Consider the following 17,729-nt stretch of genomic DNA (forward strand, 5'->3'; position numbering starts at 1 on the left):
TGGCAATATGAAGAGGGGAGGAAAAGAAAAGGACGTGGGGAAAAGGAAAGAGAGGAAACGTAAGAGAAGGGAAATGTATCTTCTTTGAAGTTTTTGACTGATTAGGAAAATTGGAGAGAAAAGAAAAAAAAAAAGGTGGATTCCATATCTTTCTACAGCCTTCCATTTTCTCCCAATTTAACAAGAACAAAATGGTAGTCCCTGAGGGAAAGGAAATCCCTCACTTTTTCTTTCCTCCCCTATTTCCATCCAATCTCATCACCATCCATAATGTTAGAAACATGGAGCTGGCTGTGACTTTTTTGGATCTGGGCCAATCTCATCTTCACCTTCTTGGATAACAAAACCTCATGCAGAGCTGATATGGGACAGGCCCAAAATCATACATTTTTGTATATCAGCAGTTTCAGTCTCATTTGGCTTAGGCTTCCAAAGGGGGCTTTCCATTCATGCTAATCCGGCGGCCCCTAGATAGAGAAACCTCTATTTGATGAAAAACGTGAATAGACAAGATACCCAGAAAAGTTGAAAAAGTTGTCGAAATCTCTAATGGACTGCCCCATCAAGTTTCACTTAAAAGTCCAAATTTTCAATTTGGCAGTGCTCAAACGTAAATGGCTACAGATACAGTGGGCCAGAGAAACGGCCTATGGCTCCAGCTTAAATATTAAAAAAAAAAATAAAAAAAAAAAAACTTTATACTTTATATTTGTAGTTAAAAAAATTGAAAGAAGAAAAAACAAAACATCCCAAATCCACTATCTCCGGTCCCCCATAATCTAGAACAACTCACAAGGATTCCCTCCCACTCTCCTATCCCATTCTGAATCATCTCACTCTCATGTGAAAGGAATTTTCAGATAAAAATCCAAGATTGAGAATAAATAGGGAGAAGCTTTACATGAAGTATCCAAAGCCCTTGTTTTGTTTTAACCTTTTTCAGGTGGTTGGAATCCAAGAATCCTCTCTCATAAATGGAACAAACAAAGATATGGAAGTAGAAAAACAATTTAATGGCCACATGTGAGCAGAGAGCATCGACAACCCAACCCCACCCATGTGCTGCTTTGGTTACGCACTTTCGCTCAAACGCCTTGATGTGACTCATTTCTGTTCTGGGATCTTCATTCATTGCTTGAAGGAATCAAATATTTCTTCTAGCTATAGTCGGGTTTCACCCGTCTTTTCAACATTAACACTTCATGTCTTCTTTCCCAATTTTTTTTTTTTTTTAAAAAACGAAGGTGAGTATTTGTATGATAGATTTGAGTCAAATTATATAAGTTAATTTTAATTTGATTTATTTAATTAAATAAGTTAGGTCTTTAAATTTTAATGTGTTAATTTTGTGTTGGATTCATGTGACTTGTCAAAAATTGTAAGCTCTTATTTCTTGGGCCAGGTTTGGATTTTGTCGAAATATAAGTATAAGACTATAACTTGACTCATATAATTAAATTGGTCAAACCTCTCAATCCTAAGCCACAAATTTATTGTTGGGTCGCAGGACGTGTGGAAAAATTCATAGCTCTTATTTCGTATATTGAGTTCAAGTTGTGTTAAGATATAGATATAAGGTTAAGCATGTTAACTCTAACTCGCTAATATCATATTAAGTTTAAAAAATTGTGTAAAAAATGACCAGGCTTAGATTTTAACATCCATACGATTGACAGAGAAAAAGAAAAAAAAATTCAATGACATACAAATATATTGAAAATCAAAACCATTCAAGTAAAATAACGATATCCACATACAAGTGGATGGAATTTTAAAAATTTAGAGCTAAAATGCTTTTGGTAATATTTTATTGATAAGTGATTTATTTTAAAATATTTTTCGGTGTATACGGAAAATCACACACACACACACACACACACACACACACACACATATATATATATATATATACTTTCAATCATATTAAATTTTAAATTATGATAATGTCCTGATCAGGTCCTGGTGATGACCTAGTTGGGTCCCTTGAGTCCCGACTAGGTCGTGGTGAAGTCCTAGCAGTGATCCGATTGAGTCTCGGTGAATCCCAATTGGATTCCAGCAGGGTCTTGGTGGGGTCCCAGGGTGGTCCTAATGAAGTAGTGGTGGGATCCTGGCAACGTTTCAGCTGGTTTGTCAATTTGAGAATAAAATGTTCAAACTCAACAAATAGTTTACGGTTTTTGAAAATTAAAGAAGTTTTATTTTCGGTCGCACCAAATACTAAAAAATATGAAAAATATTTTCTAAAAATCATTTTATCCCAAAAACAAACCGAGCCTAAATCTCTCTGTACAGTGGAATAATTATAATACAATTAACGAAAAATGGCTTAAGGCATCTGAGAAAATTCTTCGAAGTTTCCCACCAAAAATAGAGGAAGGAAACTCTCCCCTGAGGTGGCGCCGAGGGAAGAATTGCCCAAGTACTTTCGAATTTTGGTCAACAAAGGTTTCAACAAGCTTTTGTGGGGGGGGTATATCCTTCGTTCAAACCCAACCTTAATTACCCCTTGACTGGAAACTTCGCTTGTAATTGTTGGATGAATAAGGACTCTTCACAACATATTTTGCTGTCAAATGCGACTTCCTTTCTTTTGGACCATTCTATGTAAATCAAGAGCTTGCTTGCTTAAGTTTTATAGGGAATATTTTTTGAATTAATTTTGAGTATTTTGTGTGTTAATTAGTTTTCTAATGCTTTTATACGGGTATATTATTGTTCGGAAAATGGATTTACTTTCTCTTTTGCTTGTATGAATTGGCTTGTGTTCTATGAACATGTTTTGCATTCATAATGTGGTCTTCAAAATTTCTCTAAAAATTAGACTTTAAAATTCTATTTTAGTTGATTTAGCTTGCCACTAAACATCAAACTATCTAAATATTTTTCTACTAACTAAATATTCTATTTTATTGATGAAACCAATTATTAGACTCTTTGTATTAAAATTTACTTTAGTTCAAACTCAAAGGAAAGAAGAAGAGAAAGAACATTAAAAATTCATAGTCATTGTAAATGCTCTAAAAATTTATATTAGAAATGGAGAAGGAAGAAAGGAGAAACAAGAGCCGGTAGAAATCTTTACAGTTTCTTTGGAAACTTGTCAAGATTTAAGTTTTTCGGGGTTCTATTACTCCATATAGTTTATCTATCCTTGAACTCTGCCGCTTTAATCGACTGCATTCGCTAGTCCTGTTCACTTCTTTGATCTCCTACCAGTTCATTAAGGTGCTAGGAGTATTTCTGGATTAGATTTTTCATATTAGGTGTTTATCTGGATTAGACTTTTCAGATTAACTTGTATTTGTTTCTGGTGTAATTTCTTTTGATTGAATGGAATGTTCTTGTATAAAAAAATAAAAAAGAGCCAGAGAAATCCACATAGGCACAAACATTTGTTGCACATTAAAACAAACCAAATACTTTCCATTTCAACTATATAAATTAGTACAAAGCACTTCTTAAATGATATTTCATCATTCTATATAAACATTAAAATATTATAAGCTGCGGGCTACAATCTTTTGCAGCCGCTTCAGCCCTAATTTTACCCTACAACCTTCTCATTTTGCTTTTTACCTTAACCAGTTATACTACAGTTTCACACCCCCACTCAGTCACACACCCCCACCCCCCAAAAACCCATCAATCAAAAAAAGTCAACAAAAAAAAGAAAAGAAAAAACTCCCACTCACCCACTCTTTTCCCTACCAAAATCCTCCCCAATCTCACTCTCTTATTATTAGCCCAATAATACTTTTACGTTCCCCAACAACCCAGTCAAAAACAACTTCCCAAAACTGGCGCTAATGAGGGTAAAAATGGAAAAGGGTCATGGCGGGACGTCTAAAATCTTGACTTTTTTTTTTTTTTCTTCGATTTCATCAAACCCTAAAGTTCTTTCCTGTGAAAGTTTGACCGAACTGCCAATTGGCTGGGGCGATGTTCCACGAGGTTGAGGTGCGCCTGTCGCTCCCCGTCACCCTAAATGACAATGGTTGTCCCACCAACACTGCGTTTGACTGCCAGTTTTGACCCCAGTTGCGGCTCATGGTCATCCAGCCAGTCTTGGACCCCTTCACCAGCACGCGCACGATATCCCCTGCACCCGCGACGTTGGAGACCAGGACCAGGTTGAAGTAGCGGAAGCCGTTGATTGTGAACCTGATCCCACCGTGCTTGCGGCATGGCACCCTGCGCAAATAAGTCGAAAACCGTCAGGCCATTTGGTCATTTAATAAAAGTAAATATATTTTGTTCTTTTTGTTAGCGTGGAACGCGGTGCGTGATTTTAGGGTGGGGCACAATGGGGCGTGAATTAATCAGAAACCTTTTCCACATCGATCAACGAGTCTCATACGTTGGAGACTGTGCTTGGGTGATGTGTTTGATTGATTGGGCATGGAAGACCACCCAACATGCTCATGGTCAAGTGTGCGTCTCTGATTTTGTTGTCAAAAAGTACGGAACGGTCCAGATCTTCTGAACAGATCAGACACGTCAATCGAGGGTCAAGGAAGGTGGGCGTCAGACACATGCCACGGGCCCACGACCATACCGTTCCATGAAACGGCAACGTTTTTGCTTCTTAGTGCAAATATAATTTTGGCGTGCATTTTAAAAGAATAATTGAAAGCTAGAACGGTTGTTGAACGTAGGGTTACAAAGTCGGAAAATGGATAATGGATTAGGGACCAGATGGGTACATACAATTATACAAACCACCGAAAGCGACCAAAATGACGCAGAAGCACCCAACGGTTATAACAAACCAAGTGAGGACAATTACAATTAAAGAAGGAATCAATATCTACACCTGGAGAGTACTAGGGGGGGTTTGGTAAATTTAAGGGACTGAGTAAAAGTCCCCACCAAATATCTGACAAAGGCAATAAAGATCCGCACCAGAATCCGGCCCATATGGACAAATAACCTGACCCACAAGCCACTACTAGCATAAAAGCACCATAAAGTGTTTTCAGTTTAGTTAGCTCCATTATTTATTTTCTCTAATACTTTATTTCTCATTACGAAAATGCAAGATTTATTATTATTATTATTATTTTATATGTTCACGTAAGAGGAGAATGAAAAATTTAAGCGTGGTCTCTTTAACGGATTAAATTACTTTTTGAAAATACAAGGTTTAATATTCTTCTACTTGACATGCATGTGCATATAATTAATATTTTTTTAATGACTGACGTGGCTTCAATTAACATGTGTCATCGAACTCTGAAAAAAATTATAAGCGTGATATTATTATTATTATTTAAAAAAAAAAACTCAATTTGGGAAAAGGGAATATATTACAACAAAAAGTTGACTTGTAGGTAAATATATTACAAGTTATTTTACTACAATTATGTCATGCATGAATATTATGACTGTTTATGTCAGTTAAGCACAGCACCTATCGAGGGCACAGTGTTCGAATTCATAGATAACGACTTTACTGTCACATGATATTTTTTCTATACTTTCAAGAGTTAGAAAAAAAGTCAAAAAATAAAAATAAAAAAGAAGAAAAAGGAAAAAGCTGGAGACATGAGTAGAGAAGAGGCTTACCGGCGGAAGGCGATGGGGACAATTCCGGCACGGTACTCGGCAATCTTGAGGAACATGGGCATGGCGAGGTCGAAGTGAGGGCGAGGAGGGTTGCACCAGCCGCCGTTGTCGCTGGGTTGGGCAAAGTTTGGCGGGCAAAAGTTAGTGGCCGTAATGAGGATTGATGGGCTGCCGGCGTGGCACCACCTTGGGTCATTTGCGCACTTGATCTCGAAGCAGGCACCGCAGCTCAGGCCATTGTTGAACAGTGCTGTGCTCAGGGCAGCCGTGTTCACGCCGTAGCCTTGGCTGTACAGGTTGCCGTATCCACATGCTCCACCTGTAGAATAGTGCACACTTCATGAGCTCTAAGCTTTCTATTTAGGAACATTAATAGTTTAATTGACAATGACACAAATTTTTTACAATTTTCAAGATGAGATTTCAAAGTTGGACCGTGGAATTATGGAATACAGAATTATTACACGTGGGGTCCTCCTGTTTCCTTGATTTCCTCGTCTAACAAGGAATTACTGTAGATTTCCTGGGTGAGTAGGAAGTTGTAGACAGAAAAAAACTTGCAAGAAGCAAAATGTGAAGTTTCGATGCCAACCCCAGAACTAGAACAGCCTAAAGTAAGATAAACAGAGAGCAAAAACAGGGGACTCTGTTTTCTCTTGGAAAATGAAATAATGTAGTGAAAATGGTTAACATTTTCCCGGAAAACTTGTGCTAGTTAGAAATGGAAAGGGAGAAAGAAAGACGGTGAGTTGGATTACATACCCATAGTGCCAGAGGCATCAGAGCCTCCATAGAAGGTAGCATGGGCGCTCTCCCACGCTCCCCCAGAGTAAACCCCAGGGATTCTGGCTTCAGCCATCCACATTAATGAGATCAGAGAGGCAATGCACACCACACTCACCACAGCCATTGTTTTCTTCTCTCTAACACTAGAAAACAAACTGAGAGCAAAAGAGAGAGTGAGAAATATTGGGGATGAGGAGTTAGCGGGGAGGAAGGTGGACTACTTATTGAGGCCCGGTGGGGACTACAGGGGCAACATTGAAATTTTCGAACAAACCCATCATTTTCCCTTCTTTTTTTTTTTTTTTTTATGGGTAATGGTCAAAACGCATTGCTAATGTTCTCCTTGTGTGAAGTAAAAGTTCGATATTTAGTCCAAAAAAACAAAATCCTAAAAAGGATTGATGCTGTCCCATCCTCTTTCTGCAGCGCGTATAGTTTACACTCCAATTGTATTAAATTTTGTACGGATAAGATGGGGTCCACGTGAAACAAACCAAATTGATGGAGGACATGTGTTCTGCACGCCGTCTAGGCGAGTGGAAGATGCGTTGCTCATTTTCCTTTTCATTAATTTAGTAGATATTTTTTCTTTTTCTTTTTCTTTTTTTCTAAAAAGGTTCCCAATTTTCTTTGTTCCACACCCAACGCCGAATACGCGTTTCACATTGTCGTTTAGCAGACGTAACGGCATTTAAAAAAAAAAAAAAAACTGGAATTAGGGAAATATATAAAAATAAAATCAGGACAAAACGACTTTGCAAATCCTCGAGGAATATCCATATTTCGCTCTAACTTTTTCCCTTCCGGACATAAATGCCCTTGGGAAGCAGCTGAGGTGATGTGACATCACATAATGGTTAAAGGGCAATACGTGGAAAGAGAAGTTAGAATTGTACGAGTCGGTACACAAAAAGATTGCAGGGAAAAACGCCAAAGCCTAAAGGGATTAGATCTAGAGAGTGAACTTTGCGTCAATCGAAAGTTAAGGCGTGATGAGCGGCTGTGATGCGAGAACACTTTGGTGGTCCGCGAAAGACTAAGATTTAATGGGGTATGAGATGGATACGATCAAAGCCCCAGTAATCAGTTAACGCTTTTTTTTTTTTTTTTTTGAAGTTGGTTCCCAGAGAAGCAAAGTAAGACTGGGGCAGCCAACTAGAAGACACTGAGAGAACGAGCATCCAACGTGGGTGTCGGGACCCACTTAACCCCGTAATCATCGGTCCATATGCCCCGCCCTGATTCAACTGTAAGTGGGCCACACTCACACGATCTCGAGCCACACGCGCAACACACAATCCCCTCTCTCTCTACCTTTTACTTTACCATGAATTACATGCATGCATGTTGTTTGAATCATTTTAACCTAACTTTCTTTTGGAGTGACTTCTCTTTACATATTTCTACGTCTTCTACGCGTTTCGCTACGGTGGATGCATTGGATGCATTGGTCGCCTCCTTTGTTTTGTCTTCTTTTTCATCTAGGAACTTTCTTTGTTTGTCAACACATCATACTAATGTACAAGAAAAGTAAAGAGACTTGCTTTTTGTGCCACACAAATTAAGTTAGACCAAAATTCTAATTTGATTAGGCATCTCATATAGTCATATATGCTCATTTTGGGTGAGAAATTTGTATTTAGTAATACTATTATTCACAACCATTTATCAGATTTGCTTACGTAATATGTTTTAAATAATTTTACATGTCAGTCACTTTAAAAAACTAAAAAAAAAAAAAATTAAAAACACTTTACTTTATCGATATAAAATGAGTGACAGGTTAAAAGAGGTTGTCATTATAGCATACATTGGTTTAGTATTAAAGTTGAGCTGAAAAATCAAGAAGTTCGGCAAATATGAATAAAGACAAGGTAAATATATATATATAAAAAGAGAAAATTGTCGATTTAAGTAGTCAATTGGCTACTCAATCAAAGGGTAAAAAACTTCACGACGAGACAGGAATCGAATATATAAAATCTCTTCTTCAAAGCTCAATAAAGCAAGAACATTGGAGTATAATTAAACCACCCCCCCCTCCTACACAAACTTGGAAAAACCAAATTATATCGGCGTTCAATCAAGTTATGGCGTTCAATCAAGTTATTTCATATCACAGAAAAGACTAAATTGGCATATATGGCACTAATGATGATTTTGATTTATAACCCCCCCACCCCCCCAATACTTTTGTGTGATTCGCAGATCTTGTTAGCTGTGACCCACTACTTTTTTAAAATTCTCCATTACTTGACCTTTGGCGCGCTCCAAGCTATTCTAACACAAGAGCATTGTTAGGGATATTGCAGGTCTTTTTTCACGTGTCTTATTATATAACACGACACTTTTTATTTTTTATTTTTTTTTGACATGTTCATACAAGAAGAATGATTCGAACTAGTGACATACGCTTCATAAGAAAAAGATCATCGATCTCCATTTCAAATTTTTTCAATTTCTTCCAGTTAGTGTATTTAAAATGACAAAATTGTCCAAATTTTTTTGAGGTTAAAATTTTAGACAACACTACTCTTCTAAATACACTAACTAGAGAAAATAGAAGGGATTTGAAATAGAAATGATCATTTTTTCGTTTTATAAGACGTGATCATAAGCCGATTGAGCTACCACCCCTTGGGACATTTATACTTAATATTAAAGAGTATTAAAATACAAACAAATAGGTGTAAATTTAATAAGGTATTAGTGCACGAGCTTTTATCAATATTGCCTATATACAAAAATTGCAGAGACAAATGCACGAGTAATAGTGTAATACAATAAAAAAAAAAGTGGGGATGCAATTTATACTTGTGAAAGAAGGTAGGTCATGCGTAAAGGACACCGAGCCAATCCGGTAAAAAGTGTGGGCCGCGTGACCCACGCAGCGCTGGCTTGTAACTTGTGACTGGTGAGGTTGTCAACATCCGTGAATCTCCAAACCCCCCATGTGCTCTCCACGCCACCGACCTTCTTAACAGATTTCTAAACAGAAATAGTACACGTGGCGAAGCGCGAAACCATCTCAGCGAAGCTTCGTTTTGTTTTTACAGGTTTTCACTGCATTGCTGCCACGTTGACAAGTTCGGGAAAAATAAAAAGATTAAAAAAAAATAATAATGTCAAAATAGAAATAATGCAGAGAGATTGTTACGACAGGTTGGTGAAAAAATTTGATGCAGGAGGGACCGTCATGATTGCTTCTGAATTCTGATCATCATCATAGAGGGCTCCTTGCGACCATGTGATCGTTAATCATTTCTCATTTGATTCATTGTTCTCCCAAGTCAAATACATTAAAAAGGAAAACATGTCAGGTCGGTCCATTTCAATATTGTCTTTGCTCTGTTGCCAGCTTCTCCCTCCTATTTATTTTTTTGGTGGTTAGGAGTTTTAAATAAATTAACCTATCCAATTTGCTAAGTATGAGTAATTTTTTTTTTCTTTTTGATAATGATTAATGAATAGAGCCAATTAATAAAGCACCCCACATGCATTTTTTTTTTTCTCAAATTTGAACCACCACGTTTAATAATTTTTTTTAGTTTGTAATCATGGCAATTTTCTTCTTTCATTATAATGCTTTATAAAGTTTTCTATTTCCAAACAAGGTAATCCCCCATTGATGATCAAGGTTTTGAACCTTGAACCTTCATCATCAATGGGGATAAACCATGGCACTAGTATTTGTCGTAAACAATTATAGGTTTAAGAAATTCACAATTTTGGTATTTGATTAAAAAAAAAAAAAAACTAATGTAATATGTGGAAATCCATAGACAACTCAAATTATATATATAAGAAAAATGATTTGTGTCAACAAATTAAATACCAAATTAAATAGATCAATTATTAGATTTATGTGGTCAACATTGATTTATATGGAATCCACAAATCTAATGGTTGACAAAAAAAAAAAAAAAAAAAAAAGGTATTCACACCAATCATTTCTCTATATATATATAATGCTAGATGTAGATTTGATATCCATATATAAGAAGAAAAAAAAAATCATTGTTTAAGTTCTTTATATTATTGCTCATATTTTGTGTCTGATTCAATCCAAGTCCTACCCGTTGACCTTTAAATACTGCAAAAAAATAATTGACCCCGATTACTATAGTCTTGGGTGCAATGAATATGATTTTGTCTTATAATATTGTTTTTCTAAGAAATTATTGTCACCCTAATCCGTGTTTATTAAAAAGTGTTTGATGTGCACCTACTCTTTTGGAATGCTCTATTTGGCTAGTAATAGATTTGAGCATTTCAGATATCATATTCTTTTAAATCGACTTCCTATTGTTGGTTCTTTCCTACTTTATTATCTTTGTTTTATTTATAAACTAGCTCGGGACAAATGTTCACAATGGGTTATTATATATGTTATTATGCTACAAAATCTCTTAACTTTTGAAGAATCAGTTGGTTGGATTCTGTATTTCATGCTTACGAAACATGCAATGAAAAAGACAACAAGCACATATGACTTTATTAGATGCACTGATGGGTAACGCTTTGATGCCTAAATTAATATTTAATAAGGAAAGAAGAATATAAAACCCTTTTTTTTTTTTTTTTTAGTGGAGAAGAATATGAAACTTAGAAAAATTGTTTCATGGTGATAGAATGGATGATTTCATACCTCTCGAGTCTCGATAGCTTGTTTTCTTCACATCACGAATTCTCTCTCTTTTACATTTGCCCCAATAGGTGTCTCCCTACTTTTGGGCAATTCTCCGACTGTGCGTGATGTTTGACAACTAACCTTGACGAATCACATCTCATGTCATGTTTAACATTTCGATGCGATACTGTTATGGGAAAGTAATGGTGTCGAATTAAATGTCACTTGGTACTATTGCATGGAGCTCAAGTATGTTACATGTACAAATGTACTAAGGTATGACGTTGTCTAACATTCTGCCAAAAATATGATAGGTGATTAAAGTGACACAATGTAGCAGGATGACGCTCCTTAAAATTATTATGTATTGAGTTGTTGAGCTCTCCAGAAACCTGATTGGGTTTAACTTGCTTTTCGTATTACCTGTCGGGTAGGCCTTATTAAGTCGACCTCTGGCGGAATGGCCCACTAACTTCTATCAGTCTATGTCCTCGTCCGAAGGGAAAGTATGGTCAAGTTTAAAGACCTAAATCGCATTAATAGATCTGCCTTCATGTCAAAGTTAGCCTGATTTTCGAAATCTGTTTTGCAACTGGTTTTTAGGTTGCATTTATTTTGATGTATAAAATAATTTATTTTATGTTGTATAATTTAGACCTTGAAAATGATATTTCAATAATACACCAAAACAAATGGAGATAACACTAGAGCATTTAATATTGTATTTAGTGGGGGCAGTTTGCTCTTAAAGTAGTGTTTGAATTATGACAACAAACATGTAGTGGAAAATCATTATTGGCCAACCACAAAAATGCTACATTGACTCGCCCATGCACCTACCCATTGTATTCAAATTCGTCAAGATTGATATCAACTCTCACTAAGCATATGCAGTTTATATATATAATTCTTTCATCCGAATTTTGAAAAAAACTTTGCCCATTTGACAATATTGACAGCCAAAGTAAATTAAAAAATTAAGTAATAGAAGTAATTATGATTTTCTTGAGGCGATTTAAACGAAAAGATCGAGGTGGGTATCCTGTCCTTGATCATCGTAAAAATTGATATCCAAACCGGTAAAATATACCAATACATATACCTTTCTTGAAGTTGACTCCATATCACACGTTTAAATATTGCAAGTATTATGCCGTACCACATTGATTAAAGTTTAAGGAATACAATTTATACACGGATCACTTGGGTGACTAGAAGAATGAAAGTTGGATAAAAAGTACGGTGTGAAGAATGAAAGTTGGATAAAAAGTATGGTGTGTAAACTGTAGTCTTTCTCTTTTGACAGGTAGTAATGCCATGAAAATATGGTGACATAGTAGGGTGAGTAGTTGGGGTGTACGGGCATACCCTTTATATATATCTATATATATATATATATATATATAATAAACACCAAAATGATGTCAGTTTGAATTAGGTATATATTATATTTACATTGTTTTTTTTTTTTTTTTTTTATATGTCCACATAAGAGAAAGGGAAGGAGAATTCGAACTAGTGACCACCGCTTCATGGGACGTTGTTCACAACTGATTGAACTATTCCTTAAGGACTACATTGTTTTAATAACATTGTATTTGAAGTGTTATGTCAACATAATGAAACAGTGATGTAATTTATAATAGGGAAAAATATAAAAAAGCTCCACAAACTATCGGTCATTTTTGATTTAACTCCCTAATGTTTCAAAAGTGATAAAGTAGCCTCCCAAACTATCAAACTATTGCATTTTGGCCACTCCGTTAGTCAAAACCATCAGTTTGGACGGAGATTGCAAAACGACGTCGTTTTGTTGGGGGGCTATGTTATCACTTTCTGAACATTATGGGGTTAAAATGAAAACAGCTGGTAGTTTGGGGGGTTTTTTTTATATTTTTCCCAAAAAATTTTTTTTTTCATAAAAGGGCATTGTTGTAACTTACCCATAACAAAACGACGTCGTTTTATAGTTTCCGTTCAAACTGACGGTTTTGACTAACAGAGTTGCCAAAATACAATATTTTGGTAGTTTGAAGGCTACTTTATCACTTTTGAAATATTAGGGAGCTAAATCGCAAACCACTGATAGTTTGAGAGACTTTTTTTATATTTTTTCCTTTATAATATTTCTCATTTATCGTTAATATAATAATTGTACAAATCTAATAATAAATTTACGAAAGTTGAAAAGAGAAAGATGAATAACACGTATTCTCTCTTAAATAAGAGGGAGAAAGATAATTATGTGGTGTGTGGTATATGACATTAGTTTTTTTTTTTTTTTTTTTAAATAAAAATTAAAAATTAAAGGTTGTGAAATAGCCGGTCCCATCACTCCCATGTGCATAACTAAGACTAAAAGAGGACGGCTGATTAGGTAGAGACTATAGATAATACTGTGTACCTGCTACTTTAATTTGCTGACTTTGATTTTTCCGTTTATTGGTAGACTAGACGACTTTGAATATTTTATGTTTGGTGAGTCTCATTCCACAACCACCTTACTCCACAGAATCGTGCATGGGGGATAAAAATGGCATGTCGGAGATCTAATGCCATTAAACTCGCCCTTGATTGTCGCAAAATATATATATATATATATAGTTTAATAAATAATTTTTTTTTTTTAAAAAAAAAAAACTTATGTGACGTAATTCTTTATAGTATTTAATATATAAAAATTAATTTTTATTTTTTATAATTTATATTTTTTTATTGAAAAAATCACACCACAACTTTAAAAAGATAGCGTGTGTGAAAGGGGCTGAGAAGGGATCCTAATTCCTATCACATGCCGTGTGACATATACGTGAGAGTGAGAGTGAGAGTGAGAGTGAGAGGGAGATCTAGAGAGGCCATAAAGCTGCCTTTGGAATACTGCATGTGGGCGAGAAGATTTAGAGATAAACGTACGCAGCCATATGTATAAGCATGTGGCCTGCGGGTGGAAGAAAGCTTTGCCCACCATTTTCTAATCCTTATCCATCTTCCCTTCCTTCCATGTGATCATTCTTAGTTAAATAATCCCTTTATACATCAAAGGTTTCTTCAAATTCTGAGGGCCATGCTCCATGGATGTGACCTCATATATAATTATATAAATCAAGGTTGAAATAATTTTTTTTTTCCCTATAATTTTATATAATAAGTGGGCTTGCAACTCTGTTTATAAATATCTTTCTAGTAAAAGAATAAATGTTGTAGTACTCCCAAGTATTTTCCGTAACTTAATTCACAATTGATGGAGAAAATAATGATCGTAATTAATTACCGCACTTTGAATTATTCAAACATCAAACTATTTTTTTTTTCAAACATCAAACTATTTTTTTTTTTTTTTTTTAAAAAAAAAAAGACACAAAAGAGTACTATAAGCCAAATTTCGTATACCAAAAGTAATAAATAAGTAAACATGATTCTGATTATAGTCAATTTTACAGCAATTTAATTGGACATGTTCGAAGGGTTAGTGTTAAAACATTATTTATCGAATAATGTAAGAAATTATATTTTTATCAAACAATAGAATAATTAGATTGGTCAGGTAAATATTATAAAATAATTAGAAAATAAAAATGTAGTGCTAAGGCATTTCTCTAGAACATTTCTTGGGGCACATTGAAGAGATGAGAAGAAACAATGATGAGTTGTTTCCCATTGATGCACCACATAAAACCCACCATTATGCAGGTGTTCAGCTGATAGGCTGCAAAAGCCTCATCGAGTAATGAATTTTCTGCGTTAAAATCCAACAGTGCGGAATAAATAGACAGAGACTGAGCGACATGGGGGCTTTAAGCCTGTTTTTTTTTTTTTCTTTTACTAAAGAGAGGGGGACAAGGTTGTCAGCAAATTAAGTGGCTATGTCATTTGTGAAAAAAATAAATAAAGTCATTATGGAATATGTTTTATTTCTTTCCGAAAGTAGATCTGTGACATAAGCTGATTTGAGATTAAATTGATTCTAAAACTTAATGTTAATCAGTATCTAAAACGAAAATTAGAGTAAATGTTTCATCTAAGAAAACATGCTTTGTTTTATTTTTTTCTTTGCCATGATAAATTTATGCACAATGGTATATATTATATCACCGGTTTTAAAATGATGATCATTTAATCATTTAATTAATACAGTAAGTGAAGTCTAATACGTTAAATATGCAATTGGAATGATTCACACATGCATATTTAAAAATGAATATAAAATTTATATACTCCTTAAAATTTATTAGAAATGCATGTGAAAATTATATTATTTAATTAAAGAATTTTTTCCAATTCAATTTGAAGGAAATAATCTAAAAAAAAAATTCACCAAACAAAAAAGAAAAGAAAAGAAAAAGACGGATGGCAAGTTGGCAACTAACTTTTGGATTTTCTGTATTTGTGTTTCCACTCAAACAACTGAACATTAATTAGATTAGGGTTGATAGTTTTTAACACAACTCACGAATATAAAATGAAATTAATGGGTTAAGGTTGACGGATCTTACCAATTTAATTAAATGAGTCAGGATAGAATTTTTTTTTTTACATGTCCACACAAGAAAAGGGGAAAGGGGATTCGAACTAGTGACCTCTGCTTCATGAAGCGTAGTTCACAACCGATTGAACTACCTCTTGAGGACGAGTCAGGATAGATTTAAGCTATATAATTTTATACTTATACCTTAACACGATTCAAACCCGAGCTGCGAACACAAATTAACAGAGACTCCTAAATTAGACACAATAAGTCTGATTTGAAACAATAATGATTCTCAATATGATAATTAAGTGGGATGCGTGATGTGTGCGATCATCGAAAACCTTGCCGGTCTTTATCAAACCGTTGGTTGGGCGTAGGGACCAGTTTGAGGAGGAAGATGCACTCAGCACTCTTCTTTGATGAACCTCTGCATGCCTGCACAATATAGATTGCCACTTTACGCAATCCCCTGAAAGAAAAAAATAAAAATAAAAAAGATTTCAAGTTTCTTAAGCAATCATGCATGTCTGAGAACTTTCTTAATTTGCTTTATTGCACCCCCCAGCACCATCACTATATCAGTACTCCTGTGGTTAATTCTTTTGCCTTGCAATATTCCTACTCAAAGCCTGCCATATAAAGAGACCAACTACACCACCAACCGAACCAACTACCTTCCATATATAAAACCGTAATTATGGGGACAGAGTTTTAAAAGATTGTAAGCTCCAGAAGAAAAATAACAAACGGAAAGTTCAAAGTATAATTTGGGGATAGAAATTTCTTTCAAACTGGTTTGAAGAAAATTTCTTTCAACCTATTTTAATAAGTGACAAGTGTCATCTCTCACTTGTTTTTTAAAATATTTTAACAGTCATTTATTGTCATTCCACTAAAGGACTCAAATATTAATTTTTAAAAATCTAAAAATGTTGAACAACACTTATCACTTATTAAAATAAATTTAAAGAAATTTCATTCAAACCAGTTTGAAAAAAAATTTGTGTCCATAGTTTGGGCATTATGGGGGAGGGTGCAGTTGGAAAATTAGTTATAATGGAAATAGTGAGGGAAATCAACTACCGCATGCATGCAAAAGACACAGCCTGGTCCAACCCACCTTCCGGTTGTACCTTCATTAACGGTCCCCATTCATTTGAAAAACTTGATGAATTTTGACGAAATTTCGTGCCTTCACCCACCATACCAGGTGGAGGAGCTCCTTCAAATTATTCCATTTATTATTTCTGCTCCGTATTGGTATATAACAATTAGCTTTTGGTTTACGGAATCTAATATTCTTACCAACATTCACATTTTGAGAAGTATGACATGTGTAAATAGAGTCTTGCTATGCGGCTGCTAAAATAATAATAATACTAATAATAATAATAAATTTTGTTATTTTTTTTAAAAAAATTTATGAGTTAATATTTAGTTTTTAATGCCTTAAAATTTATTTTTGGATTTAAAACTAAAACATAGGATCCTTAAAGATTTAAAACGAAAATCTCTATTCGTATGATTGGGATTAGGAATTAAATAGGATCCTTGTAAATATAATATTCTTATGTTTGGTTTACTCCTACGCATAGTGTAGAAATCATTTATTCTTCTCAAAATATTCTTATGCTTCTCTCCAGTGCATAAGGCTGTTTAATACAAAATAATTTCAAAATTAAACCAAAAATATGACAAGAAAACACATACATAAACCGTGAGTTTTCCTTCATATATATATATATATATATATATATATATATATATATATATATTTTATTACAATGAAAAATAAAGAAAATAAAGAAAATATATATATATATATATATATATATATTTTCTTTATTTTCTTTATTTTTCATTGTAATAAAATAAAATCCGTTTATTTATTTATTTTTATGTAATAAAATAGTTATTCACTTTTATATACAAATTTTATCTTCATTTCTGTTTTTGTGGAATAAAATAGTTCCTCATTTTAGCTTCCCTTTCATAGTCTATGGGGCTTATAATGTTCCAAGCCCGTTTCTTTTATAGCCTCCTTTTTCTAACTCTTGTCAATAGGCCATAAGACTCGGGAGTAAAGGATTAAGTTTTCACTTTTATTTTTATTATTCAAATAAGGGAAATAAGGAAAGTAAAATTACAAAAGAGGGTTATTGCCACTCCTAATATGAACAGAGAAAAGAAAGGAAGAACAAGTGAGAATGCTTTCATACACAGGGAAAGAAATGACCCATTTAGCTACATAATGTGAACCAAAGTTAGCACATTTAG

At 34.4% G+C, this 17,729-nt stretch overlaps 1 protein-coding gene across 1 annotated transcript; it reads right to left on the bottom strand.

Annotated features, from left to right (window-relative positions):
* Nucleotides 1-3,405: 3,405 nt before the first annotated feature.
* LOC132163422 (expansin-A6) lies at nt 3,406-6,554 on the bottom strand. The gene is made up of 3 exons (XM_059573705.2): nt 6,331-6,554; nt 5,569-5,887; nt 3,406-4,194 (listed from the first exon to the last, which is right to left on the bottom strand). Exons 1-3 carry the CDS (start codon nt 6,476-6,478, stop codon nt 3,885-3,887), a joined length of 777 nt encoding a protein of 258 aa, XP_059429688.2. The 5' UTR covers nt 6,479-6,554; the 3' UTR covers nt 3,406-3,884.
* Between the last annotated feature and the right edge of the window lie 11,175 nt (nt 6,555-17,729).

The sequence above is a fragment of the Corylus avellana genome, chromosome 8 (assembly GCF_965113065.1).
Source record: "Corylus avellana chromosome 8, dhCorAvel1.hap1.2, whole genome shotgun sequence".
Lineage (NCBI taxonomy): Eukaryota > Viridiplantae > Streptophyta > Magnoliopsida > Fagales > Betulaceae > Corylus > Corylus avellana.